The following is a 26,434-nucleotide window of genomic DNA, read 5'->3' as shown; positions in this document are numbered from 1 at the left end:
CCCCAGGTGTGACTGTGTGCAGGAGATAAGCCCATCAACGCTGCACACCACTGACAGCAAGACCAACATTAATGGATGGATGCTTATGGAGTTAGAAAAATTTATAAAAAACAGAACCCAATAATGGTACATTCTTTGGATGAACGTCTGGGGTCAAAGGTCGGAAACTTTTTCAGCCTTTGCAACAAAATAAAAATTTTCTAGAACCAGAAAACCTCCTTATCCCTTGTCTTATAAATGTGCACTATGTAAAACATTTTTATGGCAAAACCAAAATAAATTGTATTTATTTTTTAGATTTCAGGATAAACTAAAGGTTTAGACTTTCACAGGGAATGAGACCAGCTGAGTGAAATAGTCAGAAGAAGTAATTTTAGGAGAACTCCTTCATGGAGAACAACAAAAAACTAAAATGAGAAATGTTCAATCAAGTTTCAGTTAATCAAGTTTATTTGTATATCACATTTCAGCAGCAAGGCAGTTCAAAGTGTTTTACATCATAAAAACAACAAAAAGTCACAAAAACATCATCAGTCACCAGTTTGGGAACAAACATATTTTATCAGGTGTTCTCACCAAAAACATGGATTCACATCAAACATGTTGATCAATGTTGCATTTATTCTGGTTCAAAAGAAACTGTAAACAGCTGTGATTTAGAGGAACTCTGTGTTTCAGCTGTTTCTCAGTTTGTTCCAGATTTATGGAGCATAGAAGCTGAATGCTGCTTGTCTGCTTGTTGAGCGTCATTTTTAACACGACAGCATCAAATTATTACCAGCAGCAGGACTTTGATTAAATGAGTCAGGTGTGTAGAAAGAATCACTCACACTGACAAACGTCTTCTTTTCTCTTAATTATGGTAATATTATTCTGCTAATATTCAGACTTTATTCTCATAATAAAAAAACAACAAATCTTAGTCTGGCTCTAATACTCCCTCTTACCAACATTAGTTCCACAGATAAATGATCTAATCTAAGGACACATTGGGGTCAAAGTGACGTTTCGCTGCCGTTCTGACTCCAGAATATCTGCTGCTGATTTCGGCTTGTGAGGAAGAGGTTTCTATCTGCTCTCTGCTTCCTCTGCCAACGCGCCCAGCCAGAAGCAACCGGGTGCCACGCCCGTCAACGGCAGCGCCCCTCTTTCTGATCAGAGCTCTCCTCCGCTGCCAGGAAATCACTTGATTTGTTTGGACCGCTGCCCGAGGAAATGCTAACTTCACTGGCTGGAAGAAACCTCAGTTTAACTGTTACAGTGGTTCATCTTTCAGGATTTAACGAGTTAATAACAGACTCAGAGCTCAGCTTATTCTTTAAATCCAGTTTGTTCACCAGTCAATCAATCAAGTTTATATTTATAGCACATTTCAGCAACATGGCAGTTTAAAGTGCTTTAAAAACATAATATTACATTTTGATGAGTGGCATCAGCAAAATAATCAATAGACATCCAATATGTTGGTCAATGTTTCATTTATTAATAATCAAAATCAGCTCTAAACAGGTGAGTTTTTAGACTAGATTTAAAGGAACTCAGTGATTCGGCTGTTTATTCCAGATTTGTGGTGCATAGAAGCTGAATGCTGCTTCTCCAGGACAGGTTCATGAAGTTAAAGTGGAATAAACTTCCAGAAAACTGCAAAACAGCCAAAACCATGAGTCCATTTAAGTCAACAGCATGAACATCGATCAACATATTGATGATTTTGATGATGTCACTCGGTAAATTGTAATGTTTGGTCTCAAACTGGTGACAGTATGATGTTTTTATCTTTGTTTTTAAGATGTGAAGCACTTTGAATGGCTGAATGGCCGTGTCGCTGAAATGTGAAATACAAAATTAAAACTTCTGGCTACAAATCGTTTCTCATTCAGTCAGTTTTGGTTCCTCATCATCAGGAAAAAACCAACCACTTACGTCTGTGTCTCTGTGTGTGTGTGTGTGTGTGTGTGTGTGTGTGTGTGTGTGTGTGTGTGTGTGTGTCTGAGACTCATGAATAATGAAATCAGTTGAATTTACGCCACATGGACAGTCAAACGGGGGAAGGCAGGGCTACGTCTTTATTTTTCATCTTGTATGTCTGATAATTACCCTCATCTTTCTTCCTTCTCACCTTCTCCTCGTCTCTCCGTCCACCTTTACCGATTTTTATTCCTGCAGAAGGGAATCTATCAGTGAGTTAATTTCTTGCTGGGTTGCACCTGCACCCCGTTCTGCCCCCTGGTCCCTGATTAGATTGCCCCCGCCGCCTCCCTTCCTGCCCTCTTCCTCCAGCCTCCGCTGGGACTAGCGGCTGATTGGACCCATCTGCTCCGCCGTCTAAAGCCTCTGATCCACTGGAACGGATCGGAAACACTCGATGGAGTAAAACCTGGAGCTGTTTAAGCATCACAGTAATCTGCTGCTTAGTTAGCCCAGTTAGCTCTAAGCTAGCATCAGCTCTAAGCTAGCATCAGGGTTTCTCCACAGTTAGCAGCTGCCACAAACTCCTAATGCAACCCCTTCAGAAAATATGAAGCATCTCCTCTAATGACTGGGCTGGGCATAAATTAGTCGTCATGAAGATGGATGTGAGTTGGAGAGAGAGTGATGTGTGCTGGGCACAGGTTGCATAATAATGAGCCCCCAGGGGGTCCACAGGCCAGCTGCCACCGCCTCCAACACCATGTGTGCCTCAGAAGTCCTGAGCCAAAGAGCACTTAGAGACTGATACGATACGACACGTCCAATCACGACCTCCGACCTTTCATCTTCATATTTCAGGACCTCCAGGTGTAAAACCAAAGCAGAAACTGTCATGAAGTGGGTTTGAGGTGGTGAGGAGAGACGCAGGCTGAACCCAGGTTGTAGTGAAAATGATGTGATTTAATGAAAGAAGCTCAAAACAGTCCAGGGCGACAGTCAGCACGGCAGAGAGGTTAGCATACAGCTAATTACCGGTAGCAACTGATGACTGAATACCAGGACTGTCCAGTTCAACTGGCCAGCACAAAACTGACATTAGACAAGAACACAGACAACAGGTGGGACTAAATACACTGGGAGGATAATCAGGTAACTAGACACACCTGGGAAGCAATCAACAGGGAGGACAGGACAGGAACAGGACTAAACACAGAAAACCTCAACATAACTACACAGGAAACTCAGAACATAACAGAAACACTCTGAACCTGAACGCTGCGGTTCGCTTCCTGTGACATCATCTCAATAAATCTGGGGAAGGCGACCGGTTTTTCACTAAATGTCCTAATCTAAAGCAAGATGGCCTCCGTAAAAATAACTAAGCTCCTTTTTTCTAAACGTTTATACAAACTTGTATAAAGTTAAAAAAAATTATCTCATAACTTTGAATCTCATAATGACTTTGAAAGTTGTAATTATGACTTTTATTCTCAGAAGTTTGCCAATTATTCTCGCAGTTATTAATTTAAAACTCATAATTAGACTTCCTGTTGGGCAGAAATGGGATTATTTTTTCCTTTCTCTCTTTTTTTGCTGGTGATAAATGATACAAGTTTAATTTTCCTGGAATTTACAGGAAACTTGTAGGGAGCAACTTGTGGGGTTCCTCTACTCAGACATCTTTCTGTCCATGTTTTGTTTCTCTCTCTGATTATTAAAGCATCTCTGACTGCAGCCATCTGATGAAAAACTGCATCATATTTCTGAGTCACTGCATGATCCCACGCCTTACAGGAACCAAGTGACCGGGTCGCTAAAATATGTTGGTTATTGGGTCAGAATCTCCTCCACTTGACCACAGAAAGACAAGTTCCTGTTCTTGGTCCCAAAACTGTTTAAAAGGTTAGAGGTCAGCTCTCTATGGAAGTCCAATTCTGTCATAGAAGAAATAATTAGGAGGAATTCATCATTTCTGCTGTAAAAGTCACAATAATGAGATTCAAACTTATCATTTTGAGAAACTGCGGCAAGCTTCCTTAGCGAAACGTGATTTTATGTTGGAGCTGAGATAAAAAGTCAAAATTATGACTTTTGTTCTTGTAATTAACACTTGTAATTATGACTTCCTGTTGGGCTTTATTTTTTCTTTTATGGCAGAAATGGGCTTCCGTAGGTTTCAGAGAGAGTTGAGTGTAAAACTGAACAGTAAGATGTCAGGCAGGTTTTCTTAAACCAACTTTTTTGAATAATTCATAAGGTGTAAAGAGAAATTCCTCCAAAAAAGAGACAAAAATTAGAAGAAATAAGCAGATTTGATGTGATGAAGTTTATATAAAAGGAAGAAATTAATGTTTCTTATCACCTCCTGACACGGGTCAGCGGCCCGTCAGCGCCCAGAACAAAGCAGACAGAACCCCTCCATCCTCCATCCCTCCATCCTCCATCCCTCCATCCTCCATCCCTCCATCCTCCATCCATCCATCCTCCACCTCTCCATCCTCCATCCCTCCATCCTCCATCCATCCATCCCTCCATCCTCCATCCATCCCTCCATCCTCCATCCATCCATCTCTCCATCCTCCATCCCTCCATCCTCCACCTCTCCATCCTCCATCCCTCCATCCTCCATCCATCCATCCCTCCATCCTCCATCCATCCATCCATCCATCCATCTCTCCATCCATCCATCTCTCCATCCTCCATCCCTCCATCCTCCATCTCTCCATCTTCCATCCCTCCATCTCTCCATCTTCCATCCCTCCATCCATCCATCTCTCCATCCATCCATCTCTCCATCCCTCCATCCTCCATCCCTCCATCCATCCATCTCTCCATCCTCCATCCTCCACCTCTCCATCCATCTCTCCATCCTCCACCTCTCCATCCATCTCTCCATCCTCCATCTCTCCATCCTCCACCTGTCCATCCACCCCTCCATCCCTCCATCTCTCCATCCTCCACCCCTCCATCCCTCCATCCTCCATCTCTCCATCCTCCACCTGTCCATCCATCTCTCCATCCATCCATCTCTCCATCCATCCATCTCTCCATCCCTCCATCCTCCATCTCTCCATCCTCCATCCCTCCATCTCTCATCCTCCATCCCTCCATCCCTCCCTCATTGTAAGCTAATTAATGGTGAAGATGTTTCTGCTGCTCTGATCTGAGCTGGGATATCTTGGTGACTTCACTGCTTTATCTGTTCAACACAAAATCCCCCCAGTCCTCTTCAGCCATAATGTTTCCATCCATGATTTGAAGATAAAAGTTTATTTAAACATTCAGATTTGTTGTTCTGCGTTAATTTTTCATGAGCTATGATTGTTAATTTGAATGTCTTGTTTGTCTTGTTAGATGAAATTAATGATGTTTCCTTTTTGTCTGTGTTTCCCGTCCCATGTGTCCTGGCCTCTTCCCCTCTCATCTTCCTTTGTTCTCTCGGTCAACCCCCTTCCTCCTCCTCTTCCTCCTCAGTTCTCTGCAGACGGAGGGATTGTGGAAAGCGGGAAGCAGCTTCAGTCACCAGAGCAAACCGGCGCAGACTGAATTAAGCGTGTCTCCCTGGAGAGTGTGTGCCTAAACTGGGGGTGTGTGTGTTGTCCTGTGTTGATGAGTGTGTGGGTGTTTCCTGTCACCTTTGATGGGACATTAAGAGATGTGCGCGCTGCAGCGTCTGTGGATGGGCTGTAGGGGGCGTTGTCCCCCCGTCCTCTCCCTCCTCCTCGCTCTGTACTTCCTGTTTGCTCAGGGAGCCATCACCATCCCGAATCATTGTGAGTACCGCACCGCCGCAAACATCTCTGGAAACAGAAACCCGTTTCCTCCAAGCAGTGTGTCCTTTACCCGGTTAAAGGAACCCCGACCTTCACAGTTCGTCCTTCTTTACCCCTAAATCCAAACATTCACCCCCAAAGCATGCCACACCCGCCCCGCCCGGCCAGTAAGACACGCTAAACCAACCTGTTCCCCTCCCGGCCTGTGGGGGCGCTGCACTAAGAACAGAGAAGATCAGATTTTAGCTGTTGGAGGATTTCTCTTTAGTCTTTGGGTAAAGACCAGGAGCCATTTCTGCTGCTATCGCTAGGCTAGCACGTTTGTTTTGGTTGTATTTACTGAGAATGCCCTGCTCTGTAGTTTTTGGAGTGGTCTCTGGTCCGCTTGGCGTTCACATATGCAACCAAACCGAATCAGAGTTCAGCCGAACCCAGACCGAGGTTTGTAGGTGGACCAGAGTTTGATTATCATTCACACCAAACAAACCAGACTTTTCTGGAGTTGGATTAAAGCGACTAAACTGAGTTTAAATACCAAAATGTGCTTTGGGGTTCCCACTAGCCATGTGTAGTCGCTTTAATCCAACTCCAGAAAAGTTTGGTTCTGTTAAGGAGGTGTGGATGCTAATCAGACTCTGGTCCGCCTACCTCGGCCTGGGTCCGACTAAAGTGAATTCTGGTTCATGCTATGTGAACACCAAGTGGACCAGAGACCGCTGCAAAAGCAGGAAATGGACTACAGCACAAGGCATTCTGGGTAAATACAACCAAAACAAACATGCTAACCTTGCGCCGCTCCATTTTTGTTTCCACTTGAAGAAGGAAGTTTCGCTCAGTGTCTTCTTCAGAGGTTTTAATGTCGCTTCCTTCAATGGTTCTTGGTGCAGCGCCCCCACAGGTGAGAAGGGGAACAGGTTGCTCAAAGGGTTTGGTTGGTTTGACTCAGAACCAACAAATGTTTCAACTTTGGTCCCAAATCGAACCGAGTCTACTGGACTATGAGAGGTGAAAACATCCCAAACTATTTCTGTCTGTTTGTTTAGGATTTAGTCACCATCAGAAACTGGGTTACATCTAACAGAACTGGTTGCTTTGGATTTTATTTAGTAGCAATAAAATCTTATTTTCAGATTCTATGTTTGTGAAAACTTTTCCTTCCACCTCACAACATGAAGTTCAACGAGACAAACCGCAGAAAAGGTTAAAGTTGCAGTGAAACTTTTATTGCTCCCATTTTAGCAGCTTTTGTTATTTTACTGAGTTCATCACTCAGTTTGCAGTTTGTACGTAACAAACAGGAAACTTCAGCAGCTGATGTTGATCTGACTAACACACATTAATGGGTTGATGCTCAGATGATTCCAGTAGCAACTGCTGTCAGTCTGGTCTTTGTTTTTATGGCTGAAAAGGTCAAAGGTTAACGCTGAACCGTATTAAACATGTCTGTTTCCTCTCTTTTCTTCTACGCCTCCGTGTGGACAGATAATTTACCGCTCTGTAAGTGTTTTTATTGTTGTTTTTACCGCTGACAGGAATAAAAATATCTGTTATTTCTAAACGTCATGCATATGAAGCGTTACATTATGACTTTCATTTAGGCAGATGATGTAATTTTCAAACTATAAGTTTGACTGTAACAGTTGAGTTTAATTCAAACCCAGAGTTAAAGACATGTTTAGTGAGAAGACGTTCATGTCTGCTTCCTGGTTGAAGCTCCTTCCTGCCAGCAAACGGCTCACACTGCAGTTTCTGTGTGGAAACGTCTGAAGCACAATGTTCCATTCATAAAGTCTTCTCATGCAAAAATGATGAGACATAGATTAGTTTTCTGGCTAAAGCCAAGGCCAAGAGAAACAGATTTAATCCCACATTAAAGGACTGTAATCTTGAAATGTTTCTGAGTTCATGGGAATGTCGGGTTTCACCTGGATTTACCTGGATTAACGCTGCACTCAGGAATCAGGAGGATAACTGAAGTTTAGGATAAATTAATCATGTTTGTACATGTTAAAGGTTTCATAAAACATAAACTGTTTTCCAGCTTAGCACACTGTAAAACGTTCCAGCCGGTTTAGTTGTGTTACTAACTTCTACTCTTTAAGTCAAACAAATATGGAAAATGTTAGATTTTGAGCTTTAATGTGAGTTTGTGAAAGATAAACTTGCAGTATAAGTTGTGTTAACTTTTCATTAATTTTGTTAAATCTCCAGGATTTGGAAAATCGATGATTTTTAAGTTAAAATCTGAATAATTCAACGTTCTGATCTGGGATGCATGATCAATATCAAATTTATTTATAAATCAGATTTAAACAGTTAAACAGACATCAGTAATTAAACTACTTACAATAAAAGGAAAACAAAATTACATAGACTTAAATGCTGTCTTAGTCTCCATGGACTATTAATTCATACATTTGTCTATCTATGTTAATTATTTAAATTTTTATTTTTTTTCTGTTTATGCTGCTGTCAGATGTTTAATTTGTTGTTTACTGTTTGGTAGGTTTATTTTCTACTCTGCAGCTGATAAAACATCCAGTTATTGTCTCTGTCATGTCTGCTTTGCAAGAAAGGTCAATAAATATAAAATGAAAAAATAAAAATGGGTCTTAAAAACCTTAAAACCATCTAACCTTTTTATCAGGCCCACTATAAGAAGCCGGAGTCTGGATCGGGGAGTATTTAGTGACTTTTGATTATTTGATCTCATTGAAGATCTTTAAATAAGTTTGAGCCATTTAAGCTTCTTAAAACCAGTTGGGTGCTGGGAACCAGCAGCGGTGATATTTGCTCTGATTTTCCTCTGTGATTTGTGCTTTCCTCATGTTCTCAGTGCAAAAGCTTCCCAACCTGACGGAGGTTCCCAAATCAGTGACGGCGTTTTTCCGAGAAGACGTGGTTCTGACCTGCAGCGCCACCGGCAGCCCGACCCCGCTGTGAGTGCGCCGCCTGTGACCGCTAACGTCCCGTTTGCTCTTCATTTCCTCCCTCTGACATTCAGGTTGCCATGGAAACAAATACACGCTTAATAAAATTGGAGGTAAACATTTTCCATCTCACTCCGTCTCGTCTGACAACACTTCCTCTCATTTCATTTGCTTCAGGACTTAATGTCATAAGCAAACGCTAAAAATAAACAACTGATGGAAAAGTTACAGGCGACTCGAGCGGCGGCGTGGCCGACGCACCGAGACCAGATGCTCGATTATTTTACCGAACATTTATCAGAAAAACTGCTACCAGCAGGACAGCAGTGGATGGTTTCTCAGAAAATAAAAAATACTTTTAGAACAACTACAGGAAAAAGCTCAGAAGTCAGAATAGATTAAAAAAGCAAAAGGAGAGTAAAGTATAACCGATTATTTTAGTAATTGATTACTATTTGGATGGAAACTGGCACACTGCAGATTTTTCATTGAACCAATTTAACCTTTTTTACACAATATTAGAAATACATTTGAAGATGCAAATAAATACTTTATTAATTTTTTGAATAAGAAAATAAACATTTTATTGCCTAAAATGCAACAACAGCATTAAGGATGTGAAAAGTTCAGCTGTTTCTGCTTGACTTGACATCAGTGCAGTAAAGAGCCGATCGGATGATTATTTTTTATATGATCTGATTAATAATTGATAGTAAAAGGAGCTTAATAAGATATTTTTTACAGATTTTGAGCCAGGTGAGGCTGAAACCAGAGGAATTCTGGGTAAAACAGATTTACAGACTTAAGATTTATTTTTAAATCTTAAATTCAAAATCTTTATGTTATTTGTGAAGTTTTGGCTCAGTTGCTGCTCTGAGTGTTTTGTTCTTTTTTGAGTGTATGCTCCAATTATCGATTAGTTAATGATTATTTCAATAATCGATTGATCGGATTAATGCCATCAGCCAGAATACAAACTGTTTTTTAATCTTTGATAACCAACTGGACACAGTCAGGTCATCTTGAGTGCTTCCCGTCGCCGTGGTAACCGTTTCCCAGGGAGACTCATCCCTCAGCCTGTGTCTGAACTCTGTTACTTTCCTCCCTCCTCTGCCTGTAGGATCCGCTGGCTGAAGGACGGGGTCCAGTTCGGCTCAGAGATGAGCGGTTCTGGAAAGATTAACGCCTCAGAAGAAGAAGCGGTGGAGCTGCAGTCTTACGCCGGCGTCTACCAATGCTTCGCCTCCAACGACCTGGGCACCGCCATGACGCAGACCGTAGAGGTCATAGTGGAGCGTGAGTCCCACAGCAGAGATCAAGGAGAACCGTTGAGGTTCTCCTTGATCTGGGCCGACCCTGACCCAGCTAGGCTGTCAGGCTCATTGTGCCGTTATCTTTACTTGTGATAGATTTTTCTGGTGTTTTGTGTTTCAGCTTATCCGTTTGTAGGAAAAGAGAACAGACTGGAAAAGACGGCGTATGAATCGGAGAGCCTGATCCTGACCTGTAACCCTCCGAAGAGGTTGACGCCTCCTCACATCTACTGGATGGGAAGCAGTCAGTATCTCCTCCTGTCCACGTCTTTCTCACAGCTCAGTTGATAAACGGGGGTCAGGTGAACATCTGTGTGGTTTGCATGAAGGAAAGGTATTTATTTAATTTACGGTGAAGTTAAAACCACTTCGACAATTCACCAAACGCAACTACAAATGAATAAACACGACATTAGCAAAGGGAAGTGGTCGGTGTCACTGGACCCAGAGACGTTTGTTGAAAATATTAATGTTACTGGTGATGCAAACGTGAGTACATCTATCCAGGAATATTCTCAGACAGGCTATGAATCTCAGCCTTTTCACGGTTTGGGCAGTAGGTGGCGCTGTGACTGTCTGCCTTCCGATCTAAACAAAGAGAGCGAATGGCAGAATAATTTACGGTTCTGAAGTCCAAAGTGGAATCGTCCAGTCAGAGATGTCTCAGGTGTTTTTCTTTTTAAATTAGTGTTTGTATTAAGTGACCTGTTGGAGTGCCTTCAGGGCCACCACAGGTCCTACAAAATGAAGTTTAAATTTATCTGGTTTTCCACAGGAATGCGCTACATTCACCAGAATGACAGAGTGATGGCCGGCCTGGACGGAAACTTGTATTTCGCCAACCTCATCAGCAGCGACAGCAGAAGCGACTACAACTGCTTCGCCCAGTACACTGCAGCCAGGACTATTATCCCTGTGACTGAGGCTAGTCTCACCGTCCAACCCAGTAAGAGCTCACACACACCTACACACACGCACACACACCTACACACACACACACACACCATATGTTCACTCGTCTACAGAAGCTGGCACATCTATGGCTACGTTCACACTGCAGCCAAAGAATCTGAATCTGGTCCGCCTATAAATTCGGTCTCAGTTTGATTAAAGTGAACTTTGAATGCATGTGTGAACGCCAAGCGGACCGGGGAGACCACTCCACAAGCAGGAAGTGGACTACAGCACAGGGCTTTCTGGGTAAATACAACCAAAGTTAACGTGCTAGCCTAGCTCTAGCAGCAGAAATGGCTCCTGGTCTTTATCCAAAGACTAAAGAGAAATCCTCCAACCGCTAAAATCTGACGCCTCCATCTTGTTCCCATCTGATGAAGAAGGAAGTTGCTCTCAGCGTCTTCAGATGTTTTTGTGTCATTTCTTTCAGTGGTTCTTGGTGCAGCGCCCCCACAGGCCAGGAGGGGAACAGGTTGCTCGAAGGGTTTGGTTGGTTTGAGCAGCTGTGGTTCTCTTTCTCAAACCAACCAAGCAGATGATGAGGTTTTGGGTCCAATAGAACCGGGTCTACTGCACCATCACCTTATGGATTCTTTTTTTTCTTTCCCAGGTAATGAAGTCGTTCGTGGAAGAAAACCAGATTTGCTCCAACCCCATGGCTCCCACACCGCAGTGCAGGCCCTCAGGGGTCGAAGTGTCACCCTTGAATGTATCCCCAAAGGCCTGTAAGAATCCCAGAATGCTTTGCTGAAGTGTGGTGAAGTATTTATAAAGTATGACTGAAAGCTTTGCATCTCTTTTGGTGTGTCTCTGTATCAACATGGCTGACATAACTCTGTCATTAGCAAGACTGGCAAACCTGATTGCATGAGGAGGGAATTCAGTGTTTTGATACAAGAGGGTTGAACTTTGGGAAAAGGACAGAGAAACTTTGTTTATCTCACTACCTCCAGTTCTTATCCCACACAGCTGGGTAAAGTGATGGCCCTGTCCTGCTACTCGTAGATTTCGCTCTGGTTCAGCACAGCTAGCTCGTTAGCAGAGCTCTGTGGAGCTGGACTGCAGGTTGGTGAGGAGGTCTCACCATTTGATGCCAGTGTGAAGGACAAGGGACACACCTTAGGATCCGTTCAGCGATTTATAAACTACCAGCAGTAGTTTAAAGTCTGTTCTCTCAGTGAATGACTGTAGAACCAGGTGGTGTAGATCTAGGTGGTGTAGAGCCGGGTGGTGTAGAACCGGGTGGTGTAGAACCGGGTGGTGTAGATCTGGGTGGTGTAGATCTGTGTGGTGTAGAACCGGGTGGTGTAGAACCAGGTGGTGTAGAACCAGGTGGTGTCTCTACCTTCCTGGTTCTAGTCAGATCTCCAGCTGCAGCTTCTGGTCTGTCAGTCTGACCTGCTGCAGGAATCAAAGCCACTAAATCCTGGATGAGTTTCTCTGGTCCTGAAATGTCCTGCAGCTGCTGGAAGGTCCACCGTGGAACCGGCTTCATGTGGCTCTGGAGGGTCAGGTCAGAGGTCAGCCTGATCTTTAGTTACCAGCTGTGATAACTGAAGCTGTGCATTGACTCTAGATCTATAAGTCTAGATTGTTCCTCTTCAGGTCCAAAGATCATAATTTCAGTTTTGTTTCTGTTCAGCTGGAGAAAGCTTTCGTACATCCATTGATCTGTTCAGTGATTGGACGGTTCAGACTTCGTGATGTAGAGCTGTGTATCGTCCCCGTAGCGATGGCAGCTAATCGCATTTCCTGTTATAAGCTGAGCTAGTATAGACATTAAATAAGGGGGCTCCTGGTATTGAGCCCTGGGGTTCTCCTCATGACCCCACATGACTCGACGGTCTGCTTCATTCCTGTGATTACCTGCATTTATTCACATCTGACTCCCGTCGTTGAGCTGATCAGGTCATTTTGTTTCTTCCTGGCCTGCGTCTCTGCAGGCCGACTCCCAGGGTGGAGTGGCAGAAGACGGACGGAGACCTGAAGACCACGAGTGCCTCGCTGGACAGCTTCGACCGCTGGCTTTACTTCAACAGCATCACCGAGGACGACGACGGCGAGTACCGGTGCAGGGCGCACAACGACCACGGGAATGCTACACATTCCTTCACCGTCACTGTGGAAGGTGAAAAAGAAACGCAAACATTTCAGCAACACAAAGACGAACCAGCAGGTTCAACACGGAGCCACACAGTTCAACGCTCTCTGACTCTGCATGCCTCAGTCCGAAGGTCAAAGGTGAAAAGCGACGATCAGAAGATGAAACAAATATGGTTTGAATAGAAGAGTTAAAGGAGAAACCGATCCGACATTACTATTTGTATCGGTCCTGATATTGAAATTCTGAATGAGGTATCGGTGACAACGGGCCGATCTATTTAATCTAGTTCTATGCTTTGTTCTCTGAGCGAGTCGCACCTTCAGAATTAGGTTCATGTTTTTGTTTCTTATGTTAAAACAACGTAAAACTTGTAAGATATTTATACAGGTGGGCCTGGTTTCGTATTTTTTTGTGAAATATAAACTTCCTTTAGAGCGCTTCTTGCGCGACGCCACCTTGGATATTTTCTAAAGCAAAACACGGAGCGTTTACGTTACGTCATCACGCAAATACATCACACATTGCAGGAGCCAATAAGCAAATGAGAAACGGTTCTTGATCCTTACTTGTTCATTTATTTTATAATTATTAATGCCTTAAATGTCACTTATTTTGAGTGTTTTATGACTGTAAAGTCTGTGTGTGTCCAGCGGCTCCCTACTGGGTGAAGGAGTTCTCAGACATGATGTACGCGCCGGGGGAAACCGTGCGGCTGGACTGCCTGGTCAAGGGGAATCCTGAACCCGTCATCACCTGGAGAATCAACGGCGAGCCGCTCACAGGTGGGACACAAGTCACACCTGTGATTTTATTACTGCAAACCAAATATTAAAACAACCAAAAACTCCAATTTATCTGATCAGAATTAGCTAAAATGTATCTTCTTTTGTGGAGAAGAAATACTTACAAGGTCATACAGAAAGTATTCTGAAGGAACAAAAGACCTGAAATGTTTCCTTTCACTCAGTTTCTCTTTAATTGCTTTATCCTGTAATTTAAAGGTCGAGACGAACATTAGAGACGATCTGGCACCGCTCAGTCTGACTTCTGTCCCGAAGAGCAAAATAAGATCAGCCCCACCGAGACAGAAACGTTTCAGATAAACGTCCAGAGAGAGAAAAACATAAAGACACGAAAGGAGAACAAAGGAAAAAACAAAAAAGATAAAAATGATAGACAACAACACAGAGGTTAAGTAACAGAAAATGTGTGTTTAGAAATGCAAAACAGGAAAGTAACACAGAATTAAAATTTTGAAAAGATGAAGACATTTTTATCTAAGAAGATAAATTAAATAAACATCAGCAAAGAATCCAAGAAAAAAATGATGAAATAACAGAAATGAAGAAAAGAAAGAAGCTTCAAAAATACAGGAAACTGTTTTAAAAGACCATAATGAAAAATAAGATGATAAACATTTTATTGTCCATAAAGGGAAATAGTTTTAGAGCAGAAGCAACAGAAAGACACAAACACAATAAGATAAAGACAGAAACATGGAGCACAGATCAGAGAAAACAGTTCAGACCGAATTAACGATTTAAAGCAGCAGCAGCATCTAAAAACAAACAGGAAAGTAACTCAGCTAACAACATGAAAGGTTTCTCTGCCACAGTTACTCAGACCAGTAATGGAGGACGGAAGAAAGGATTGTTTAAAACGGGGAATTAGGGAACAAATGGCTCCTGGTGGCAATAATCAGTCACTAAACAGCAAATGGGAAAAAATAGGAAATAAAGAAGATAGAAAGAAACGAGTCACAATAAATCAGTTAATCACATGAGAAATAAAAAAAACTTTCCAGTTGCATGATTTATTGTTTCTACTAAAAACTGGATGATAAAAGTCTTCAGTCTGGAGTTTTGGTCCCAACTAGCCCCTTTATTTGAAGAATAATGTTGTTTTCAGAGTCTTCATAGGTTATTTATTTGTTGTTTCTGTTGTTTTATTTATTTATTTTGGATATTTAAATGTATTTCAGCTCCAACGTTAATGTTTGTTAGAATTTAAAGTTGATTGATCTTTGAGAATGTGTTCTCATATTATTATTATTATTATTATTATTATTACTATGCGTTTACCTTTATGTTGCCTTAAAATGGTCTCAAAACAACATAATCATTTATTGTGATAACAGTTTATGAGACAGTCCTTCACAGAACTCTGATTACAGATGAAAGAGCTGATGCAGCAGGACCAGTTCCCTCCTCATTGTGTCTGTTTCTCTCTCCTCCTCCGCCATCTTTCTTTCTGTTGTAAATCCCTGGGCAGCGGTGGACGAGGATCCCCGCCGCAGCGTGGCCGGCAGCACGCTGATCCTGAGGGACGTGGTTGTTTCTGACACGGCCATCTATCAGTGTGAAGCCACCAACGTTCACGGCTCCATCCTGCAGAACATCAACCTGTTTGTCGTTGGTGGGAACGCGTCACGCTCTGCTGCATATAAAATCACTGTCATGCTCCAGAACGTGTGGATGAGTCTGGTTCTGTCCTGCAGAGCTCCCGCCTCAGATCCTGTCCTCTGATGGGATTGTGTACAAAGTGTTTGAAGGTGAACAAGTCAACATGGACTGTGAGTCGTTTGGTGCTCCCCGGCCTCAGATTACATGGTGAGAAGCACAGAGAATTTAATCTAGAACAAAATAACTCAAATTAAGGTGAGAATTTAAAGATCTGGACACCAAAGTGATTCCACATACTGATAATAAGCAAATAAAATGCAACAAATTTGATGACTTTTAACACCAAATGCAGAACAAACCTAGAAAAAAATACATTTTGTCAGATTAGTTTCTGGGATTCATATTTGTGGGTATTAGTTCATGACTGCCAGATATAGTATAAATATATACTACTTAAGTACAGCACACTTTAGCAAGAAGGAAGTTCTTGCTAAAGAAAAGTTGTAATCCAGTTATTAATCAACAGCTGAAACAAATGGTTTCAGCTGTTGTGGGAACAGCTAACTTTAAAGCTAGCTGCGCTAATGCTAAAGCTCTAATCATATCATCCATCTTCTTTACACCCTTGTCCCTTGGTGGGTTTGGGAGGGTTGCTGCTGCCTCTCCAGCTAACGTTCTGGGCGAGAGGTGAGGTCACCAGTCTGTCGCAGGGCAACACAGAGACAAACAACCATACACACCTATCTAGGGGCAATTTGGAGAGGCATAACCTGACATGTTTTTGGACTGTGGGAGGAAACCGGAGTACCTGGAGAAAACCCACACATGCACAGGGAGAGCATGCTAACTCCATGCAGAAAGACCGGGGCCAGGAATCGAACCCAGAACCTTCTTGCTGCAAGGCAACAGCTCTACCAGCTGCACCACTGAGCAGTGGTGATATAATCATATCAATCAAGTTTATTTGTACAGCACAGCAACGAGGCTTATCAAAGTGCCTTATGTTTTCAAACATCATGAAAACATAAAAATATCATGAACACGTCATTCATATTTGTTATGCTAATGTTAAAGAGCCACAGTTAACTTTAGTCAGGCTAACGCTGAAGCTCTACAGCTAGCTATAACTTTAGTCAGGCTAACGTTACAGCACTACAGTTAGTTATAACTTTAGTCAGGCTAGCGCTACAGTTAGTTATAACTTTAGTCAGGCTAGCACTACAGCGCTACAGTTAGTTATAACTTTAGTCAGGCTAACGCTACAGCGCTACAGTTAGTTATAACTTTAGTCAGGCTAACGCTACAGCGCTACAGTTAGTTATAACTTTAGTCAGGCTAACGCTACAACGCTACAGTTAGTTATAACTTTAGTCAGGCTAGCGCTACAGCGCTACAGTTAGTTATAACTTTAGTCAGGCTAACGCTACAGCGCTACAGTTAGTTATAACTTTAGTCAGGCTAACGCTACAACGCTACAGTTAGTTATAACTTTAGTCAGGCTAGAGCTACAGCGCTACAGTTAGTTATAACTTTAGTCAGGCTAACGCTACAGCGCTACAGTTAGTTATAACTTTAGTCAGGCTAACGCTACAACGCTACAGTTAGTTATAACTTTAGTCAGGCTAGCGCTACAGCGCTACAGTTAGTTATAACTTTAGTCAGGCTAGAGCTACAGCGCTACAGTTAGTTATAACTTTAGTCAGGCTAACGCTACAACGCTACAGTTAGTTATAACTTTAGTCAGGCTAGCGCTACAGCGCTACAGTTAGTTATAACTTTAGTCAGGCTAGAGCTACAGCGCTACAGTTAGTTTTAACTTTAGTCAGGCTAGCGCTACAGCGCTACAGTTAGTTATAACTTTAGTCAGGCTAACGCTACAGCGCTACAGTTAGTTATAACTTTAATCAGGCTAGCGCTACAGCAGCGTCTTTTATCATAACGAACAGCCTGATTCTCTGTGTTTAGGCTGCGTGAAGACGCCATTTCTCTGCTGTTGGATAATCGCGTTTCCTTATTCACCAATGGGACGGTTCAACTGGTCAACGTCACCCATGAGGACCGCGGCGCCTACATCTGCTCTGTTGACAATGCCAACATCTCCATCACCGCTAACCTGGAAGTCTACAGTGAGGGAGCTTTCAGCTTTCTTCTCCTTTTTATTGCTGTTTATGTCATATTTATTTATTTTTATGCTCTTATGAATATAAAACGATCTCTCTTGTGATTAAAGGTGATAAATTTCCCAAATAAAATGTTTCGTCCTCTGGTTCCTCTCTCTTCCAGATCGAACTGTGATTCATGAAGGTCCGCAGGACGTTAACGTCCACCTCGGACAAACTGCTTACCTGGACTGTAGCTTCTACAAAGATTCTCGACTGCGTGCCAAGGTCCAGTGGAAAAAAGGCGAACAGGACCTGAACTTCCCAATGCCTAACAAGTAAACGCCCACAAACCCGAACGACATGCATGAAAACACAGGCAACAAACTGGTTCTGCTGAGGGAAAGGCCGTCCAGAATCTGGATTGTTTTAACACCATTTCACAGTTTTCATCCAGCCATGTTTATCAGGCTCTGGTTGTTTGTAAGGCTGAGCAAAATGAATGAAAAACGTATCACAATATAAGCGTTTCGTATCAGTCAATATTAATAATTATTGATACCGACTGAAAACCTGGCACAGTGATCCATCCTGTTTTATCCTGTTTTCTTTCCAAGCCGTTCTTTAGTTTTAAGCAGTTATAAAACCTTAAGCTGCTGTTGAGGAAGTTACTACACAGGTTGTTGCTAGGCAACCAAAGAGTAAGCAGGTTGGTTGAAGCCACTCGACTCGTTTAGCTGGCTGTGAGGGGTTGAGCGGCTGAAGTCTTTCCTCTGCCTACATTTCCCAAAACGCTGCACAGTTCTTCATCGGGCTTCAGTGAATATTCTTCAGACACATTAGATGTTATTTTTACATCCAGAAATTTGTGCATGCACACAACGGGGAAGGCAAACTGAAGACTGTTCTTCAGGTGTTATTAATTTAGTGCAGTGCTCCACAGCAAAGGGAAAACAACACAGAGAAACCATGAAAGAATAACTCAGAACCACTCATATTCTTATTTTTCTCACTCTGTCTCGGCTACGCTACTCAGTCTCGTTGCCATAGCAACGGGTCCACTAGTGTATCAGGATTCAACACCAAAAAACACTCAAACATTTCCCACACAAAGAGCAGAACATTCAGTCGGTTACAGCTGTATGTTTTTAATGCTTGATGTTATTAATGTTTGTGATTATTAAGAGTAGATTAGCTACCACTGCTATTAGCTAAGCTAACACAGCAGTGGTTGACTAGTTAATTTAGTTGTTATGTTGCCTTTTGTGATGGATTCCACATCCCATCTACATGTTATGGTTGCCATAGTCAAGCTAGCATAACTGAACTACTTCCCTCTCCCTCGCTGTTTTTTTTTCCTGAACTTGTTATCCAGTTGTAGTGTTGACGATTAGCAGCAAAGCGCTGCTTTTTCTTTCATATATCACAGATACATTTAATGTTTATCTCTTTAAGTTGATCATTTACAGCTAAAACCGATGCTAGTCACTGTTAGCCAGCAGCTGTTTGTCCTCAGGAAGCTCGGGGCGGGATCTTTAGTGTGTGACATCACGTTGCAACATGTCTGTATATTTAATAGTCTGTCAGAGGTATCTATTGATATTGATCATGTTTGTAGCAATTTATATTGTTATTGATTTATTGTCCATTTGTTTGATATTGGCATCACTTTTCTGCTTATTTTTTCTCTAGGTCCAGGTACAATCTCCACAGGAATCACACGTTACAAGTGAAAAAGGTCCAACAAAACGACACAGGAAGGTTTTCCTGTGAGGTCCGAACGGACCCGGTGGGCCAGGTGACGGCCACCGGCTCCATCACGGTGTTAGGTATGGAAGTCGGTTTATTTTAGTTTATTAAAACGATGTCGATCATTTCTGATGAAAAGTAAAACATTGGTTGAGTATTCCAGTATGTGGTCAAGGTACAACTTCCTAGTTGTCTCTTTAGCAACTCAGCAGTGAACTCACCCAAAGTTTGCTTTTAAAATTCCTCTGCATTAAAAAATGTGAGTAAAATAAATCGCTGAAAGCTCTGAGCTAAGATTAGATTCTTGGTGAAGATGAGATGCATGTGAACTTCTAACTGGAGCCACTTTTGGGCCCGCAGCTCCACCGGACCCCCCCACCTCTGTATCGCTGTCCTCCATTGAGGACTACAGCGCCACCCTCAGCTGGATCCCAGGATCTTCACACAACAGCCCCATAACAGGTAGAGAGGCAGGAAAAACTCAGACGCATCTGTTTGGGTTTGGATTTCTGAAAAAAGTCACCTGAGCTTCACTTCACTGGATTATCAAACCGGAAACTCAAACACAGTTCGGTTTTTTTCTTTATTTTCCTTCCCACGTTTTTGGCGTGGCATTGTGTTCAAATGCAACAGCGCCTCCTGTGGTCACAGAATGTGGTGCAACACCGGCGTAATTTGAGTGAAATTTTGATCTTGTGCATGTAGATGTTCACACGGCTAGTGACGCAACACAAGAAAGTTTAAAATGTCGAGGAAAACTTCCATCTTTCACCGTTGTTTGTCAGAATGGTATTTAGATTAATCTGTTATGTAAGATTAACGGGTTCGTATTTTCAGATTAATTGTGCGTTAAGCGTCGTCGCTTACGGCCCGAGTTTCTGCCCCTAGAGTTCATCGTTGAAGCCGAGGAGAAGCCGCAGATGGACAGCGGCGCCGCGGCGTGGACGAAATGGACGACGGTTCCTGGAGACTTCAGGCTCTTCCAGCTCAGCCTGCAGCCTTTCTGCTGGTACCGCTTCAGGGTCGCCGCCGTCAACGAACTGGGCCAGAGCAAAGCCAGCGAGCCCACCAAGCTGCACAGCACTCCGGCTGCAGGTGAAACCTGAACTGTACTTTTAGGAGTGTTTCTGCTACGCTGCACTGTTCACTTCTACTTTAGTAACTTTACTATGAAGCATCTTTACTCTTCCTGGAGTAAAATGTCTGGATTTTCTTCCCACTGGATGGAAAATCAAACATGTTTTAACCAAACATTGCAGTTTTTGTTAAAATTTCATAAGTTTTTTATTGAAATAAATTGATTTGTTATTCTTGTTACTTATATGAATTATAATAATTTGGTCATTAAAACACCAAAATTTCCACTTAACTTTATATTTTGGTCCATATGATGATGCAATTTTTCGATATAAAATTATTGATAGTTTGATCAGTTAGTTGAACAGACTTTTTGCCAAATACTTTCTAGAGTCATTTTCTGGAGCTTCTTTTATTTTTACTTGAGTAAAAAATATGTTGAAGTATTTCTAGGTCAGTATTACAGTCGGTTCTTCAGGAAACGAGTTGAAGTGAAAATCCTCCTGTTTTTTCCGCTCCGCTTTCCCGCAGCGCCGCGTTCGAACCCCACGAATGTTCGCAGCAACTCCACAGAGCCGGGGGTTCTGCTCATCACCTGGGACGTGAGTGGCTCGGCGCTTCGCTTCGAAACAGGAAACGCTTCCAAACTTTAACCGAATCTGTTGGTTTCCCTCCGCAGGAGATGGAAAAACGTCTCCACAACGGCCAGGACTTCCAGTACCGGGTGTACTGGCGGGAGGCCGACGGTAGAAACGCAGAGTGGAACTGGGCCTACGCCAAGTCTCCGCCGTTCACAGTGAACGACACGGGAACCTTCACGCCGTTTGAGATCAAAGTCCAGGCTGTCAACGCCATCGATTCAGGCCCGGCTCCCGAGGCAAAGACTGGACACTCTGGGGAGGACAGTACGTCTCCTGATTATTTATTTATCACTTTCTAACTCCAGACTGACAATTATGATGCACGTTTAAAATTCACATTTTTGACTTCAGTTTGAGATTATTCTTCAAATTTTGTAGAAAAATAAATATTCTGATGTATTTTTAACTTTTACTATAACTCAGTTTCAGTTTAGTTTACAGTATCAGTTAATAACAAACAGGTACCAGCTGTAGGCTATCAGTTTGCTTCTGCCCCCTAGTGGTGGCAGGGAGGCATAGCAGGTGGGAAAAACAGTCGTGGTTATTTACGGCCTTTTTTCATTACAACCACAAACTGAAAGTATGAAGCAAAGGCTGTTGAAAACTTTTGTAAATGTGATCTTTAATTTATAAAACAAAAAAGTTTCCACATTGTCATAATAGGGTATTTATGTAGAATTATGGAGAAAATACAGTTTAGAATAAGATCTGTGGATACTGTATGTCATTAAATTCCTGAAGAAATACAGTAAAATTTGTGGTTTTAAACAGAAAAAAGTCCAATTTAAAGCAGTATAAACACTTTTGTACATCACTGTTACTCTTCAAACTCAGTGCCAGCTGTTTATGCTGATATTAAACTGTTAAAAGCGTCAAAGAAAGCATCTCTCATTATTTTTACATGAATTTAAGAGATGAAAGAACCAGGATCAATTAGTGCAAGACTAAATCATTTATTTATTATAACATGTTTTCTTTGGCTCCCTCTCAGGAAATCAATGTCCTCCTCTTCACATCGAACCTTTCCCTCACATCAGACTGTCAAAATTAGGGCTGTTGTAAACGAATATTTTAGTAATCGAGTAATCTATCGATTATTCTTACGATTAATCGAGTAATCGGATAAAAAAATAAAATAAAATGAAATATTGGTAAATCTGGCATAATACTGGTGTTACTATCAGATATCAATATCAGTCCAATTTTTCATATTTGAGCATCCCTAACAGTTGCTTTTTTGTAGTTTAGAAAACTAACCTGTAACAATAATAGCTCACTTTCTAAGTTAACCAGAAGAAAAGTTATAGAAAAATCTGAAATTATATTGAATATAATAACAAAGAGGCAGGCTCACAAATATGCTTATAAAAAATGTCTACAATCCAGCTTTTAGTTTATGTATTCATCTTCAGTGAGTTTAATAGATTAATTAAACTCACCTTGCCACCTAACCTGTCACGCTTTGGGTTTGAAAATACGGGAAATGCCGCCTGGAGTGGGAGGAGAGGGCGAATGAACGAACATGGGGTGGAGGGGAGGAAATAGACCAGCGGACTGACGAACCGTTAGACCGGGGGACGAACACGGGGGGAAGCAATACGGGATATTTACGACACCTTCACTGGTCACACTCAGAAACTCATCTACCAGCCATGTACGATGCGCTCCGCCACCCGTTTCTTCAGACCGGGATATGAAATTTATTGTGCGGTTCGTCGGTAAAGCTACATTTACACGGTAAGCATCAGCTACTCAGCCGCCCGCCCTGTTCAGGCTATCCGCTCACCTCAGCGCTCTTCCCGCCGTTCGCTTTCAACCAGCAGCCCCGGAGGAGAAATGCTGCCATACTCCAGGCATTCCCCCAGTCATTTTAAGGATGCTTAATGGTTCCCCAAAAACGATAAAAAGTCGGGCATTATCATCAATCAATAAAATCCCCACGGGCCAATCTTGAAGATTGGACTTTATGCCGCTGAGACTTAGCTTTTGTCAACAACTCAGAGGCGGAAGTGAGAGCTCCGCGCAACGTAAATGAAGTCCCGGCCGGAACACGGTGCGCTAACTAATAAAACATAAATTAACGAAGCTTCGAGGCAGGTAAATTTTCCTCGAGGAATTTTAGTAATCGAGGTACTCGAATCATTCGAGGAATCGTTTCAGCCCTAGTCAAAATAAAAGCCTCCTTCTCCATCTTCCTGCCTGTGGCTGTTTTTCCCCTTGCAGAGCCGGAGGAGCCGCCCACCGGCGTTGCCTTCAGCGTGATGAACAGCACCGTCAGAGTGACGTGGAACGAAGCGCAGAACGTCCGCGGCCACCTGCTGGGCTACAAGGTACGCCTCCTTACAACGTCCTGGAACATCCTGGAAAACATTTCCCACCAGACGGAGAGCTGCTTCCATGCAAAAACACAGAAACCTACCAAAGATTTCTTAAAAATGCAAATATTCCAGACTAATTTATGACTAACTTGCTTATTTAAAGTCAATAATGCCTTTGTATTATAAATCCTGCTACTGATAATTTGATGCTTGATGGATTAAGATTAAATATCACAATTAAGTATTATCTGTACCACTTATACCAAAGTATAATTTCATAAGATGCTCAACAAACTCATTTGATTTTTTTTTAAATTCGTACATAATATTAAAAACTTTTGTTACATTTCTCATAAAATTATGAATTTATTCTGGGAATATCATGTTTTTTTTTTCTTGTAATGTTACAAGAAAGCATTTTTGTAATTAAAAATGAAGTCTTAGCCTGGCTCTAGTACTTTGTCACAGACTTCAAAGTTAAATAGAAGCCATGAAACGTGTTTGTCAAACAAAATGGCCGCCCTCGCCGTGCTGACGTCACTCTGCTCTATGGAAACCCAACGAGCGTGTTGGTGGAAAAAATCCTGGTTTCCAGAAATTAAATCTTCCAAAACCAAAAGCTGAATTAATCAATAAAGTTGATTTGTTTCTCTGCAGTGGAAACGAGGGTGGGAGGTAACTGGTGGCCACTTCCTAACTGGTTCCCCAGGACATTTGAACCAATAAACCCAGTATGGGACTCCAGTAAGGCTGTCATCATCTTTCTTCTTCTTCTTCAGCTGTACATCAGGAGGCTGGGTTCCTCCAGCGGACGGGACAGGAGGTCTCTGGGCAAACACCACCACACAGCGGAGAGACACCAACTGGAGCAACACAAACTGGCAAACAGGAACAACTGGGTGGAGGTGGTCCATGGTTCCAAGACGACCACTGATGTTACTGGTCTGCGTCTGTTCTCCCAGTACGAACTGGAGCTCACCGCCTTCAACAGCAAAGGGGAGAGCCCTCGCTCCTCACCGGTGCGCTTCAACACGCCAGAGGGAGGTGAGGCGACGTTTAGATGATAAATCCATTTGGTCTGATAGGCTGCTGCTGTGCAAAACACACAGTTTGAGTTTTAAAGGGGAACCAGAATGCAAAATTCTCCTTTTGCACATTTTTATTCTTCCATTTGGGTTTCTGTTGTTTCTACAAACAGCCTTAACTCAAAGTTTAAACAGCACTTAGAAAAACTACGCTGCCATTCTTTGGCAGCAAGTTCATGTTTTCTGGTTTCAAAAAGCTTCAGACTGTAATGTCACAAGTCAGCAGGCACTGTTACCTGGCAACCGCAGAAAAGCCCAAAGCGTTACCTAGCAACCCCAGTGGAACTCCACTTGTTACCTAGCAACCAAAGCAGAGCTCCAGTTCAGTCGGTTGGTTTTACCGCTGTATGCGCTGTACAATGGCTGCTGGAAAGGACTGCAAAAACACAAAATCTTGCCAAGTATTTTTGTTCTAGTTTCTAGTGTAAATATCTTGGTACCCTTAAAATAAGTCAAAACTAACTTACAGGGGACTTTTCAGCAAGAAGTAGTAGCTTGTTTTGAGTCATTTATATTCATGAAACTGGTTTAGTTATAAGTGGAATAATCTGCCAGTGGAACTAGAATCCAGTTTTTTGTTCTTCCATCCGGGTTTTTACTGCTTCTAACATCAACTCAAATGCTTGTAAGAACCACGCAGATGTTTTCTGGGAATAAGTTCATGTTTGTTGGTGTCTGAAAAACCAGTCGTTTCAAAAACCTCCCGATCAAGTCACACTGCGCCGTTTCCTAGCAACTCCAGCTGAGCTCAACCTGTTACCTAGCAACCCCAGTGGAGGTCCAGTTCTAGTTCCACTGGCAGATTATCTTAGTGTGCACTAGAAATTAGAACAAAAATACTTGGTAAGATTTTGTGTTTTTGCAGTGTAGTTGACTTTCCATCCAGAAACCACTTGGTGCATTCTTGTTGGTTGAACAGGAGGCTCCACTTCTGCTTTTTCAAGATGTATGATTGTATGATTTTGCATCTATTTTCAGCCATTTTCACAAAAGTGCAAACGTTGGGTTGGGGGCATGGCCAGCAGCAGCTTATTTAGATTTAAAACGGATTAAAATAAGAAGATTAGAAAGTGAAAATGTAATGAATAAGGAATTATAGTAGATCATCTTTAAGTTATCGTATCAACACAGAGAAGTTTGGGTTTTCCAGGTTGACCAGCGATTTTTCTGCTCTCCTTCTCGGTGCGTTTGTCTTCACAGCTCCTGGTCCTCCTGCATCTCTGACGTTTGAAAGCCCAACGGAAACGTCACTGATTCTTCACTGGTCTCCTCCGCATGAAGTTAACGGAGAACTTCAGAGCTACAAGGTCCAATATCAGCAAGGTAACAGCTGAGTTTGGAAAAAGAGACTTTATTCAGGATGAATTAATCTGACGTTGGGCCTGGTTTGTGTTTGCTGTCAGAGGGAGGCAGCCAGATGGAGATCCCGATAATCAATGTTTTCTTCAACGTAAACCAGTTTGAACTGATGAATCTGGACCCAAGCAGCTTTTACCTGTTTAAGGTTATCGCATGCACCGCAGCAGGATGTGGCCCGCCCATCACACAGAGGGGCGCCACGCTGATGGAAGGAGGTAATCGCGCCACCATCAAACCTACGAACCACATGTCAATACACAGTGATGCTCTGAAGGGGGCGCTATTTTTACCGTTTCACAATCAACAAGTATTTATGTCACAACTTCAAATTAAAGCCCCAAACTAAACATTGATTTAGCAAGTTAAACAGTATTTGGTGCTAAATACTGTAGATAGCAAGATAAATACTTAGTTACGCAGCCAAAATATTTGATTTAAAAACTAAATATTTAATTAGCTTTGAGCTAAATGTTTACTTAGACAGCTAAATATTTATCTTACAAACTGAATAATTAGTTTCAATCTATGCATTTAGCTCACCAGCTCAATATTGAGTTTGCACTCTAAATATTTTCTCTCTAAATATTTAGTTTGAAGCTTAATATTTAGTTTGCTAATTTAATATTTAGTTTGAAAATGTTATAAATGAATGAGTAACAAGATGAAAATATGAATGAAATCGAACCCCCGTTCTTTTCTCTTGACAGGATAAATAATCA

The 26,434-nt window shown here is 42.2% G+C and overlaps 1 protein-coding gene across 1 annotated transcript in view; it reads left to right on the top strand.

The window, feature by feature from the left end:
• LOC106925021 (neural cell adhesion molecule L1.1-like) overlaps positions 1-26,434 on the top strand; it is a 46,118-nt gene that overhangs the window by 12,935 nt on the left and 6,749 nt on the right. The window contains exons 2-22 of the mRNA XM_088007465.1: positions 5,386-5,684; positions 8,521-8,623; positions 9,735-9,910; positions 10,049-10,171; positions 10,703-10,873; positions 11,492-11,606; positions 12,825-13,009; positions 13,636-13,767; positions 15,257-15,400; positions 15,483-15,594; positions 17,353-17,513; positions 17,671-17,824; positions 19,179-19,315; positions 19,596-19,697; positions 20,124-20,330; positions 20,844-20,914; positions 20,992-21,217; positions 23,177-23,283; positions 24,051-24,315; positions 25,557-25,679; positions 25,760-25,930. Of these exons, the coding sequence (XP_087863591.1) occupies positions 5,567-5,684; positions 8,521-8,623; positions 9,735-9,910; positions 10,049-10,171; positions 10,703-10,873; positions 11,492-11,606; positions 12,825-13,009; positions 13,636-13,767; positions 15,257-15,400; positions 15,483-15,594; positions 17,353-17,513; positions 17,671-17,824; positions 19,179-19,315; positions 19,596-19,697; positions 20,124-20,330; positions 20,844-20,914; positions 20,992-21,217; positions 23,177-23,283; positions 24,051-24,315; positions 25,557-25,679; positions 25,760-25,930 (3,103 nt within the window). The 5' untranslated portion in view covers positions 5,386-5,566. The remainder of the gene's footprint in view (positions 1-5,385; positions 5,685-8,520; positions 8,624-9,734; positions 9,911-10,048; positions 10,172-10,702; positions 10,874-11,491; positions 11,607-12,824; positions 13,010-13,635; positions 13,768-15,256; positions 15,401-15,482; positions 15,595-17,352; positions 17,514-17,670; positions 17,825-19,178; positions 19,316-19,595; positions 19,698-20,123; positions 20,331-20,843; positions 20,915-20,991; positions 21,218-23,176; positions 23,284-24,050; positions 24,316-25,556; positions 25,680-25,759; positions 25,931-26,434) is intronic.

The sequence above is a fragment of the Poecilia mexicana genome, unplaced genomic scaffold (assembly GCF_051168715.1).
Source record: "Poecilia mexicana isolate PSO_F unplaced genomic scaffold, ASM5116871v1 scaffold_7, whole genome shotgun sequence".
Lineage (NCBI taxonomy): Eukaryota > Metazoa > Chordata > Actinopteri > Cyprinodontiformes > Poeciliidae > Poecilia > Poecilia mexicana.
The sequence above is the reverse complement of the archived record's forward strand: the minus strand, read 5'-3'. Positions and strand labels throughout refer to the sequence as shown.